The 12,809-nt window shown below is 52.5% G+C and overlaps 1 protein-coding gene across 1 annotated transcript in view; it reads left to right on the top strand.

The window, feature by feature from the left end:
• The window catches only part of WDFY4 (WDFY family member 4), a gene marked incomplete at its 5' end in the record, with an annotated part of 233,604 nt that overhangs the window by 166,119 nt on the left and 54,676 nt on the right, over window positions 1-12,809 (top strand). The window contains 3 exons of the mRNA XM_080688457.1: window positions 3,602-3,722; window positions 5,028-5,113; window positions 6,743-6,805. Coding sequence (XP_080544583.1) covers window positions 3,602-3,722; window positions 5,028-5,113; window positions 6,743-6,805 — 270 coding nt within the window. The remainder of the gene's footprint in view (window positions 1-3,601; window positions 3,723-5,027; window positions 5,114-6,742; window positions 6,806-12,809) is intronic.

The following is a 12,809-nucleotide window of genomic DNA, read 5'->3' as shown; positions in this document are numbered from 1 at the left end:
TTCCCAGGTGTCATCTCATTTCCAGCCCCTGTCAGGAAGCAGGAGTTTAAGGAGTGTGAGAAAATAGATGTCAGCCCCCCTCCTTTGATCGAGATTTGCTTTAAAATGCTTGGCATTTTTCTCTCTGATAATTTTCATCTTTTATTCATTCCAAATGTTTACCGATTGCTGGGAGTCCTCTGTGCTTTCCCAAGGCAGGAGAAGCATAACTAATACTTGGCACACACATCCCATCTTCTGGCTCATGTTTTATTGATCTGATCAATACGGACAATGGGCCTGCAGATGTGCCTTTCTGGGGCTGATGGAAGCTCCTGCCCCCTGCGCTCAGGGCGAGCCCATGCGGTGACTTGCACAAGCCGTTGCTTCACTCCTCAGCTCTGGTTTAAACCAGTCAGTGTTAGATGAGACCTTATTGATCAGGAGAAGTGTGTGTATGATGTGCATCTCATAGTACTCAGATCCACATACACACTTTTACTAGAAACCCACTTGCTAGGTTGCTTGTACTCTCTGGATTTGGCAGGACCAGGGAGCCTGTGCTGTCTGGAAACTGACTTTTCTAGAATGCATGTAGGAGTGGAGTGAGAACAAATGGCTACCCTGGACTATCGTTTGGGGATTGCATGGGTAATGTCAATCACCGCCCCTCCAGAAGGGTTTGAGAACCAGACCGCGCTCTCTTGAGGGCTGGTCTGCTGCACTACAGTTCCCAGCTGCTGCTCAATCCCATCAGCTCAATGGGGATTGAGTCTTCTCTTGACCACGGAGACCGAGGGAGATGCATAAATAGGCCAGTTATGAATAAAGCTAAGCCGACCCTGAAATGATTCTCTAAAAGACGGCCTCACGTTGAGTATGGCTGAGCACTAGACCCTGAAAGCGGCTCTGATGTACCATAAAACATCAGAAATAAAACTCAAGCCCACCGCACGCCACCCAGCAGAGCACCCTTCGGGCTGTGGAGTGTTCCTCAGGCCCTCAGAGCTTTCCTAGAAGGCGTGACTTTGCATCATGGGATCCCTTTTGGCTGATAGCATGAGGTTGCTAGGTCTGCTGTAACCAAGTACCAAAAACTGTGGGGCTTTAAATTATAGATATTGATGCCTCAGTACTGGAGGCGGGAAGTCGGCAGCCAGCTCTGGGCAGGCGCTCTCCCTCTGCAGCTCCAGGGCCGGCCCTTCCTTGCCTCCTCCAGCCTCTGAGTTCCCCCATCCTCGGTGTTCATTTGCTTACAGATACGTCACTCCCGTCACCTGGCCATCTTCTCTCCATGTGTCTTCACAGGGGCTTCCCCCTGTGTGTGTCTAGCTCTGTCTGAGTTTCCCTCTATATAGGGGACTAGTCATATTGGACCAGGGCCTATCCTTATGACTTCATTTAACTGTATTACCTCTGCCACTCACCTATTTCTAAATAAAGTCTCATTCTAAAGTTTTGGGGGTTGAGACTTCCACATCTCTCTGTGGGGGAAACAATGTAACCCACAGCAGTGGTGGTCAAGTTCAGAAGGTATAGAATTTGATTCATTTGGTGGAAATCCAAACTGTCCAATCAGCTCTTTGTAACAGCATAGCTCCTCCCTTCAGTCAGCATTTAGAGCATCATTTCTCGGTTCAGTTCCATTCGACAAGTACTTACTGAAAGTCGGTCTTGTCCCAGGCACTGTGTCAACTCCGGAGATACAGAGAAGAGCCAGGAGAGTCCGAGAGTCCAGTAGAGTTTGTGATCTAGTGAGTGATGTTGAGTGCACATTTCAGGTGTGAATTCTGACAATGCTTGAATGCTGGATGGAGTAATAATTGGTGATGGGGTTATTGCCATTCTCACCAATGCCTCGGCCTGTGATGCTGTCTGACGCAGCCACAGGGAGGCACCAGACTCCCTCTGTGACCTCATCAGGAGTCAGAGGAGTTGAGGGAAGCTGATCTTCACCCCGGAGGGAGGCATTAGTAACGAACACTGGGCTCCAGGCAGCAGTGGGTTTCAATGAAGGCCTCCAGGCAGAAGCATCCAGAATGAAGCCACTTTTGTATTTGATCAGTCCTACAGCAGCATGGCTCCAAGCAGGACTCCTGGGAGGACTCAGAGAGGCAGGAGAAGCTGCAAAGGGCTGGAACCCATGTCCTTGAGGCCTAGCTGTGCAGGGGGCTAAACAATGGTCTCAGGCTTGCCTGACCAGTGTGGCTCAGTGGTTGAGCGTCGACCTATGAACCAGGCGGTCACAGTTCGATTCCTGGTCAGGGCACATGCCAGGATTGCAGGCTTGATCCCGGTGTGGGGCATGCAGGAGGCAGCCAATTAATGATGTTTCTCTCTCATCATTGAGGTTTCTATTTCTCTCTACTTCTCCCTTCCTCTCTGTAATAAATAAAAAAAATATTTAAAACAAAACAAACAAGCAAACAAAAAAAACAGTGGGCTCAGGCTGTGTCCTCGAGTAACTCTCCCTTCTACCCGGCAGTGACCGTTCAGCATGGTAACAAGTCCAAGCTCTTAGCACTATAGATGCTGACACCAGCCCTGACCATGGCTGGAGGTCCTACAGCCTGAGGGAGGGCTACCCACCTTCTTGGTGTCCCCTGGACCTGTGACACAGAGGCTAGTGCAGGCCGGCCCATGGCTGCAGCCGGAGCTGATGGCAGGCGGTCCCGGCTGCCCTGCACGGGGCGGGGCCCTTCCACCCCGGGTCCTTGGGGTCTGCGGTCAGGGCGCACGTGCTTCTTGAGGCTGAGATCCTCAGAGGCAGGCCCTCCATCGCTCAGGCCCTAAAGGGCATCTTCTCAGAGCTTCTGGGTCCTGTCCACACTCTGAGTCACCGCAGGACTCAGGTGAGCAGGTCCCTGTCCGAAACCAACACACACTCACTTCTCAGGGGCCCTTAGTGTCAGTGGGAAGGCTTGCTGTGGTTACCACGGCGTTTCACTTACTACCGCGCACGTGGTTCTCGTAGGGTAAATGCTTACCAAATCCCCGGTCCTCCCCTTCCCTCATCTGCCCACAGGAGTCGTTGGACCTCTGGGAGCAGCTCTGGCCTGGCTTGGCCTCTACTGCCACGTGGCTGGTCCCTGGCTCTGGGCACTTGCCCCAGAGGCCACTGCTGAGGCTGTGGCATCGCATCCCGGCCCATGGGCGTCGCATCCCGGCCCACAGCCCTTCGGGGTGGGTGTTCTCCCCACGCTGTCGGAGGGCATGCTGACACGGCTTCCTTGTGGAGTCTCGTCATCTCTCTGCCCTATTTCCAGAGTTTGAAATTTCTCCAGACATAATGAGAGCATCTCCTTCACTCTCCCCCTATCCATCTTGAACACTGTGCCCAGAGGGACTTCTTACATGCACACTCGCCACCGAGGGCCACCGCCTGTCCTGCAGGCTGTCCCGGCCCACTGTCCTCTCACCTGGGGAGGCTGGCGCCGCTCCTACTGCTCAGGGCAGGGCTAATGAGGACGGTGCTCAGGGGTTACAAGGTCAGTGGGTGCTGGCACTCTGCTCGCAGCCACCCTGGAACCCCAGGATGTCCCAGAAACTCAGCCAGGGCTGTGGGCCAGGGCAGACGAGCCCACTGGACACCCTCTCACTGCATGTCTTCTTGTCTTTTCAGCATCAGTGATCCATTCATTTTCAACCTGTGCAGCAAAGACAGGTCCTCCGACCATCACTCCTGCCGGCGCCACAGCTACGGGGACCTCCGGGAGCTCCGGCAGGCGTGCTTCCTCCTGCAGGTTCGCCTCAGAAAGGGCAAGGGGAGACGGGCAGTCCAGGTGCCATGGATGCCCTCTGAATGGGAGGGACACTCCTCCGGGACTCCCTTGGGTCTTCAGGAATACAAGACCGGCAGCGCCATTGTCTCAGGGCAGAGCTGATGCCAGGAGCTGAGTGCCAGTCTGCCCTGTTCTGACCACATGGACCCCCTCAGCTGCCTGCCATCCCCCCCTCCCCTCCCCACACTCTCCAAGCTCCTGGTAATTCTCTGGGCCGAGAGATTTAGAGATCTACTGATTGTCCCTCAGCCAGGGTCCCCTAGCCTCAGCCGGGTCCCTGGAGAGCTCACCCAGGCACTAAACAGAGCAGGCTCCTTCCAGAGGCAGAGCTGGCTGCAGGCTCAGCACCACCTGGTGTATCAGGCCCCACTCCAAGGGGAATCACTGGGTCAGAGGTTTAGAAGCAGCAGCTCAGTGGCAAGGGGAGGAAGAACTCTGGGGCCCCCAGTGGCTGTGAAAGCCTGCCTTCAGCAGCCCAGCCTCTGCACTAGTGAAGCTGCATCCCAGCCCAGGGGCCTCCTGGCAGCTGCCTGATCAGGATCAGGACCCCTTGTAAGAGGGGAGGGGAGGGGCCGGAGCTTCTGCCCTCTCTGCCGGGTGTCTGCCCTGCAAAGGCCAACAGGGGGCAGTGCTTCGCCTGAAGAAGGATTAAGAGTACCTCCAATTGTAAATTTCTTAGGGTGTGTAATTTAGCTCAGGGAGGCCTTGGGGTGGTGGAGGGGGGGAGAGGGGGAGGGAGAGGGATGACTCATTTAAAAAGTATCAGAAAGGATCAGGGGTCCTGCTGAGGAGGGCCCAGCAGGCTGCAGGCCTCTGACCTCTCTCCCTCTGCCCTGCCTCTCTGCTGCTTTTGCCCACAAAGGGTGGGTCCTCATTTTGCCGGACCTCATGCATTTATTTGCAAGGGGCTGAGTCAGAAGGGGGTGAGCTGAAGGGTCCTGGGCAGTGTGGCCAGCATGGACCTGGTCCTGACCACGGCCCTGCCACCTTGGTACAACTGGGCAACTCTTTGGGCCCCTGTTTCCCTCCAGGGAGCAGGGACCACCTCTTTCCTGTCTACCATTACATACACAGCACTTGGCACATTAAGGGGCACATATTAAATATAAAAAATTAAATTTTTAATGATTATATGTCTACCTGAGAGGTAACACTGAGTGGCAAGTAGGTATCAGTAAGTGATTTCTTTCCCCTGTAAGCGGGGATTGTCTCCAGATGGCGGGGAGCCTGAGAATTGGGAGGCTATAAAAGGGTTTCTCTTTATAGGACATTGCCCTGGAGATCTTTTTCCAAAATGGATGCTCCAAGTTTTTTGTCTTCCACAACAGCGATCGGAGTAAGGTCTTCAAAAGGTAAGGGTTTGAAACTCCTCCTCTGAGCAAACTGACCAGGAGCTGGGAGCAGAGGGGCAGGGACTGCTCAGCGCTATTCTCAGAACTGTCCTCAACCCACAGAGAGGAATACTCAGGTTAGACACCAGGAAGAACTTACCCACAGAGCTGTTGAATAACACAGAGAAAGCCTTTGCTCGGTTCTGGGAAGCAGGCTCCATCTCTGGGACTGAGGGGTTTAGGACAGAAATGACTGAAGGAGGAAAAGTTGTGCAGACACAACATATTTCAGAAACTGCTGATTAACAAGCATTCCAGAATTTTCTGGCTTTATTGTCTAATTATCCAAGAATTCTTTTGGCTTTATCTTTCTTTTTGATCCCAGTTGCCAATGTTAGTTGTTCTAACTTTACATTTCATTGCAAAGAATTCCAAACACTGATTTCCCACTTCTGCACGAGCACCTTTTTCCTTAAAGAGAGAAGCCTGCTGTTTAGTTTTACGTCTCTCTCTCCCAATAATTAATCCATCTAAGCAATATAAGCTAATACTAATATTTATTTATTTTATTACTATTAAAGTTGTAGCTAAATAGATAGAGATTTGTGGGGAGGGGACAGAGGAAAGGTAGGTTCCCAGCCGTAAGCAGACCCCACAGAAGTTGGAGTAACGGGTGATGCGGTTTGGCTCCGCTTTGGCCAGAAGTTGGGAGGTGAGACTTGATATCCTGACCTGAAGGTTCCAGGCCACGTGCACTCTGAGGGTCCAGCCTAGCCTTCCTGGTGGCCCTGGCTGGTCACGGGCACCAGGCCCAGCTGCTGTGCCCACAGGAGAAAACCAGTCCGCAGAGAGGCTGTCTGCCCAACGCTGGGCACGTCTCCAGCAGCAGTGAGCCTCCCTTTGAGGTTCTTCCGATTTGCCTCTGTGTGGCCTCCTGACACTTTCTTCCAGTTCCCTTTCCAGGGGTGGGCAAACTTTTTGACTCGAGGGCCACAATGGGTTCTTAAACTGGACCGGAGGGCCGGAACAAAAGCATGGATGGAGTGTTTGTGTGAACTAATATAAATTCAAAGTAAAGGAACGGAGGGGAGAGCAAGAGAACCCTCCGCTCTTTCTGCTCCGCGGGCCGGATAGAACAGCCAAACGGGCCGGATCTGGCCCGTGGGCCGTAGTTTGCCCACGGCTGCTTTAGACTGAGCTGGAGAAGTGGGCATGCGGGCTGACCCTCACGTTTGTTTTCCCTGTGATTCCTGGGTGCTAACATTTTCACAGTTAATCTAAGAGTTGTGCATCCCCAGCTCAGTGGTGAATGGTGCCCACCAGCACCCTGCCCTCCTCGGTGAGCCTGAAATTGAGGTGGCATCTGTGCACAGGGTACAGCCGTGAGTGGTGAGATTGGCAGAGGAGGAATCTAAGACATGTATTTTTGTTGTGACATGGTTTTATTGTTATGGTTGTTATCAGGGCTGAGTGTGCGATGCAGAGGTGCTGAGGGCGGTCAGAGGGGCCCCAGGTCTGCTGCTTACAGGCGGGGTGGCTGGAGGGCTGGTGGGCCAAACACCCCGCCCCTAGCCTGACTCTGAAAGTGTCTCCTTGGTGCTGGAAGGGTCTGCCTCTTGCTGATGAGATGATCCTTTCCTTTTTGTGTAGCTTCTGCTCTTTCCAACCCAGCTTGAAGGGGAAAGGTGCCCCAGAGGAGCCCCTCCACCTCAGGTAAGCATGCACGGGTCTGGCCGTGCTCTCCGGCCAGCACTGGCCTGACTCTGACCTCATTCACCCCATCCTACTGTAAAGCTGTCACACCAGGAGCATGCAGCCTGCCATCTCCTTTATTGTTTCCTCTCCCACCCGCTCCTCCCTCCTCCTCCTCCCAAAGTTCCTTTTGCCGACTGCACCCCTGCAAACAGCCTGGGTGTCCCACGTGGTCTGTGGCTTTTCCAGACCAAAATGGCAGAAAGCCACCTGCCTGTGGTGGGTGGGTGCAGGTTGGCAAAGAGGTGCCAGGCCAGGCCCAGCCTGGGCATCCGCCCTCAGGTAGGGTGTAAGCAATCTAGGTCTGTCCTTCCTGTATGAGACTCAGAAAACTCAGAAGCTAAATGAAGGCACACTGGTGTACGGGTCCGATTCAGTTTACACACTACGATGGGGAGCCTCCTTGCAGGGAGACCTTCCAAGGCCACCCTTCACAAGGACCCATTTCCCAGAGGCAGGGAAACCACTCGGTGCATTGTTAGGAATGAGAACAAGAAGGTGGTGGTTGGTTTTGTCCAGGAGTGTAGGTGGGGCAGGGAGGGATGTCCCAAGGTGGTATTCAACTGACTATGAAACAGGGACCACCAGGCCATTCAAATCACTTACCGATTGTGTGTTATGTGTGGTGTTTGCTGCAAGCAAAATACTCAAACCCTTCCCTGTCCTTACATCCTCCCTGGGAAGATAGACAGAAAACAATTTACATTAGTGACACTCAAAGCATATTAGACTAGAGGCCCGGTGCACAAAATTCATGCACAGGTAGGGTCCCTAGGCCTGGCCAGTCATCAGGGCCTATCTGTGGGGTGACTGGCAGGACGATTGGGATCCCTGCCCACACCCACCTTGGCCTGGCGCTGCCTGCTTACCTGCTCCACCATCCCGCCATAGTCCCGCTCTCATGGGGACCCATTAGGGCCAGCAGCATCTCCACTGCTGCCTGCTGCCAGCGCCGCATCACCAACGTCCGCCACGTTATGCACTGCCCCCTGGTGGTCAGTGCATGTCTAACTCCTGGTCAGTCGAACTCCCACCCGCGGGGACAATTTGCATATTAGCCTTTTATTATATAGGATAATTAATATAAGTATAAAATGAAAGTAGATAGAGATAGGGATTGAAATCTTAGGCGGGTGTTAAGGGAAGGCCTCACCGAGAAACAATATTAAAACTTGCACGAAGTAGAGAAGCAAGGTGTGCAGAGACTGAGCCGAGGGAGGAGAAGGTTGGCAGGACAGTGGGCTGGCGCCAGGTGGCTGGTGGCAGGGAGGCTCCCTGATTCCGGAAGGGTCTCCCTGGTGCACAGTGGGATAAAGGCAGAGCTGGGAGGTGGTTAGGAGTGATCTGGGAGTGATGGCAGCTTGGAAACGGGGTGATTGCAAAATGGGGTGGAGTGCTCAGGTTCTGGACGTTGTGAAGGAACCTCAATGGCATCTGTTGACAAGTCAAGTGTGGAGTAAGTGCCTGGGAGAGAAGGGACTCACGGGTAGGACCAGAGATCTGGCTGCGAGCATTGGCAAGTGCAAGAGGAGGAGCACAGGAAGAGCGGGGCTGGGGTACTGTCGGGCTCGGTATGGGGCCTGTGAGCTTTGACGCACCTGCAGACAGCCCGGTGGAATGTCATGTTGGCCTTGAGGTAGATGAATTTGGAGTCCATGGAAAGGTCCTGCTGAGAGGTAGGTCTGGAATAGAATTCAAAGCATGAGACTGGGTAAGATCACCAGGAGAATGAGTGCACCAGGACAAGAGGTTTAAGGAGTGTGCCCTGGCACGTCCAACCTTTAGTGGGTAAGGACATGGGGAGGAATGAGCACAAGAGACTGAATGTTACATCCAGAAAGGCTGGCGTGGCTCAGTGGTTGAGTGCTGATCCATGAACCAAGAGGTCACTGGTTTGATTCCTGGTCAGGGCACATGCCTGGGTTGTGGGCTCAATTCCCAGTGTGTGTGTAGGGGGGGGGGGCATGCAGGAGGCAGCTAGCTGATCAATGATTCTCTCTCACCAATGTTTCTATCTCTCTATCTCTCTCCCTTCCTCTCACTATAAAAATAAATAAAAACATACCCTCTCCCTTCCTCTCACTATAAAAATAAATAAAAACATACCTTTTTAAAAAAAGAAAGGCAGGGGGAATGTCAGGTGTGAAATATTTCCTGAGAATCAGCTTGTGTTTCAAGGAGGGAGTGGTCAACTGTGCTTGATCAAATGATCAGATGCTGCTGGTAGGCTCAGTAAGATGAGAAGTAGCCATAGAACTGTGCAGCGTGTGGCCATTGGTAATCTTCAGAAGACCCGTGTGAGTGGCTGCCCACAGAAGCCCATTGTTTCAGGAATAACCTTTACTTGGTAGAGCGTGTGGAGCCAGCACATGCCAGACAAAGGTCTAGGAGGCCTGGGCAGCAGGGCCGCTGGAGGCAGGGTGGCTGGTTACCAATTGGGCTGGATGTATTTCAGTAGTTCAACAACAGTGGGAGCCTAGTTGTATGTATAAGCTGAATGTTAGCCCGATCTCATATTGCTTGTTTCATATAAGTGTTCATCTCCACATGTGGACTTCATGGCAATGTTCCAGTGACAGTGGTAGGAAGCCATTTCAAACTAATGGAAGCCATTGCCTCCCATACCTGATGGCCAAACAAGGTCTGGCTCCAGGCAAGCTAGATCTCTGGGCTCATAAGTCCTCAGGACCCTGTGGCTCCCCATCTCACAGGGGCGATTTCCTGGGTTGGCTGTTCTCAGCAGACTCCCAGAGTAAGGGCATTACCGCCCCAATAGCTTCAGGCTGATAGCCAATCCCGCAGGAAGTCTGCCACACAAGGAATGCTCTGTCTCAGTAATTTTAGCAAAAATCCCCCAAAGTGGTTTTCATCCACCCAAATTAGGTTAGTACCCATTCCAGACCCAACCAAGCGCTTTCATAGGACAGGGCAGGGTCATGTGCTCACCCACATCCTGGGAGTGGAGTCAGTTCTACCCCAGTGGTCGGCAAACTGCGGCTCATGAGCCACATGCGGCTCTTTGGCCCCTTGAGTGTGGCTCTTCCACAAAATACCATGGCCTACACGAGTCTATTTTGAAGAAGTGGTGTTAGAAGAAGTTTAAGTTTAAAGAATTTGGCTCTCAAAAGAAATTTCAATCGTTGTACTGTTGATATTTGGCTCTGTGACTAATGAGTTTGCCAACCACTGTCCTACCCAACGATATAGACCACACTGAGGGGAGGTGGTCTCCCAGAGCATCCGGGCTCTGTTATCACAGAGGGGTGAATACTGAGGCACCAGCCAAAGCAGCTGGCCTGCACTGCTGTGGCCGCAGCTCCCCCAGGGCCACGGCACTCATGGCTGCGTGTCCATTTTCTCACTCCCTGGAGCTTCTCTCTTCTTGCATCAGCTCTGACACAAGTCATTCAGTAAACGCCTTTTGCCTCTGCAGATCGCCCTCTTATAAATGCACTGTGTACAATGTCACTCAGTGATCACGTGGCTGTCCCTGCAGCTGGGGGTGGTTCCCTGTCCATTCCTGTTCTATTTTTCTCAGAGTCTGAGAGATGCTTTGTCCCAACAATGCTTACCTTTATCCACACAGGTAAGGATCTCAATCCCTGTCCCAGACTGAGAGGGAGTAGATAGAGGAGGGCAGAAGAACTCAACTATGGCTATGGCACTAAGCTGGATGTCCATACAAAAATGAGTGCCAAGTGGAAGAGTTCATTCTTGACCTGGGGATGAGTTAATGTGCAGAAATTACTTCCCATCCATAGAGATAACCCGACACCCATCTGAGCACCAGCTTTACCTGTGGGACAGCTGGGCCCTGTGCCAATGGTAATTCCATTGTGTTAATATTTTCCTCATGGCCCTCGGAGCCCAATGGAGCAGGATGTTCCACGGCCGTTCTGTGCTTGCCTGGTGTCACCCCAACACAGCTCCAAGCATGGAGACCCTTGGAAAATATAAACTGAGTGAGCTGCTGCCCAGCTGGAGTGGCTCAGTTGCTTGAGCATCATCCTATGCACCAAAAGGTTGCCAGTTTGATTCTTGGTCAGGGCCCATACCTGGGATGTGAGTTCAGTCCCTGATCAGGGCAGGTACAGAAGACAATCAGTTGATGTTTCTCTCTCTCTCTCCCTCTCTCCCCCTCCATCCCTCCCTCTCTGCTGGGGGCAGTTGGGAACAGTGCATAGTGCTCCAAGACATGCTTATTGAGCTAATGGAAGGGAAGCTTTGACAAAACGAGGAAGCCCCAGCCACATCGTTGGTCCTAGGCACTGAGGTTACGGGTAGCCTGGGCACATGGTGAGGCTGTGCTGCAGCAGCCAGAGTGGCCTTTGGGATCTAACCAATTTGAGCTCAAATTGTAATTCCTTTGCTTAGTCTCAGGATCATCTGCTGTGTATTTGGGGTGTTTATGGAGCAACTGATTAAAAGCAGGTGGTGTCCAGGTTGTGGGTTCTTTTGTGTCTCCTTCCCAGCCCTTCTCTCAGCCCAGGGGCAGCTCTCAGCCTTCCGAGGGCTCCGCGGCCATGGTTCTGTGCCTTTTTATTTGCATTACCAAGGGCCATGCCAAATCCACACAGTTGGCCTTTAAAAATGTCTGGCTGTGTTTTGGACACTCCACTGACCACAAGCTTCTCATTGCTGGAGAAGACATGTGGTCCATTCTGAGAGTTTTCAACTGCCCAGGAGCTTGGCCTGTGCTGGAGGGTTCCGGTCTCTGGTCCCCACTCTTGATGACTGCGCTAGCCCTCTGGAGGCCGGCCCTCTACACGGGAAACCAGAGCTTTTAAGGGCCAGGGTTTTGCCTAGAATTCCAGTGACAATGGCTGCCCCCTCCCTCACCCTGAGCTGAATTCCAAAGAGTTTCTGTACCTGGATTACAAGCAGAAAATATTTGCAAAGCCTAGATGGGCCTAGAACCTGTGATCCACCAGTGTCTCCCACTGCACAAGGCCAGGCCATTCTGAAGGCAGGGAGGTGGCATAACCAGGCCTCGCTGGGGTGCTAGGCTCTGCCACTACAGGGCCTTCTAGCAGGAACCCCGCAGGACCCCCTGCCAAGTGCCTGGCAGCCAGAGCACTCCCCATGTTAGACACCGACGGGCTCTGCTGCAATGTGAGGGGCCAGTCAGGAGAAGAGGAGGAATGGTGGAGTGACAGGGAAGAACAGCTAGCGTGGAATGCGCATGTGACTAACACAGCTATCTGTGCCCTTCCACAAAGGGCCGGAAACAGCTTCAAAAATAAATACAAGGTACACAAGCCTGGAACCATTAGCTGGAGTTCTCTCAAGGAGAAAGAGTAACGTGATCAGGTACCTGGGGTCATGCAACTATAGAAACAAAGCCATGGGCTGGGTTACATTGTTTTCCCAGGACGGATAACCAGAAACAGGGTTTTTGAACTTTTATCCCCCAGAAAACACTTGCTCTTGGCACCGAATATCAAATTTGCCCTTGTCTAAAGGGTAGTGATATCAAAATCAATTCCGCTTTTATCAAGTTTGAAGGAAGAGCACTACAGAATATAATCTTCTATATTGTGTCGCTGAAAAAGCAGGGCCCTAACATGTGGCCCTATTTCTGTACAGACATGTGTTTGAGATGTGCATGGCCTGGCTCAGTGATGCTGCTCCCCAGGGATCTCGGTTCATCTCGAGCCCAGGGTTAGAGAACTCAGAGTCGCAAGGCAAGGCTGCCCGCTGGCTCCTCCCTCCTCACATGCCTTCAGATGCGTGTAAGACCCCTTCCAGGGCCCTGCTCTCTGACAAGGGACACACTCACTAATGTGTCCTCAGGCCCAAGGTGTCCCTGGGCTGGAGGACAACTGTTGGGTGTGACCCGATTGTTGGGGGTTGCAGTTTCTGAACTGTTCTCTCAGTTGGATAGTGTATTTAATAATGTTTAGAATGAAATACACTTTTGGGCACAAAGTTCTACAGCTGAGCATTGTCAGAATTTCCTTTATAG

Source organism: Plecotus auritus, assembly GCF_963455305.1.
Source record: "Plecotus auritus genome assembly, chromosome: 9".
In the NCBI taxonomy this organism is placed as follows: domain Eukaryota; kingdom Metazoa; phylum Chordata; class Mammalia; order Chiroptera; family Vespertilionidae; genus Plecotus; species Plecotus auritus.
This window is presented reverse-complemented; position numbering and strand designations above follow the sequence as displayed.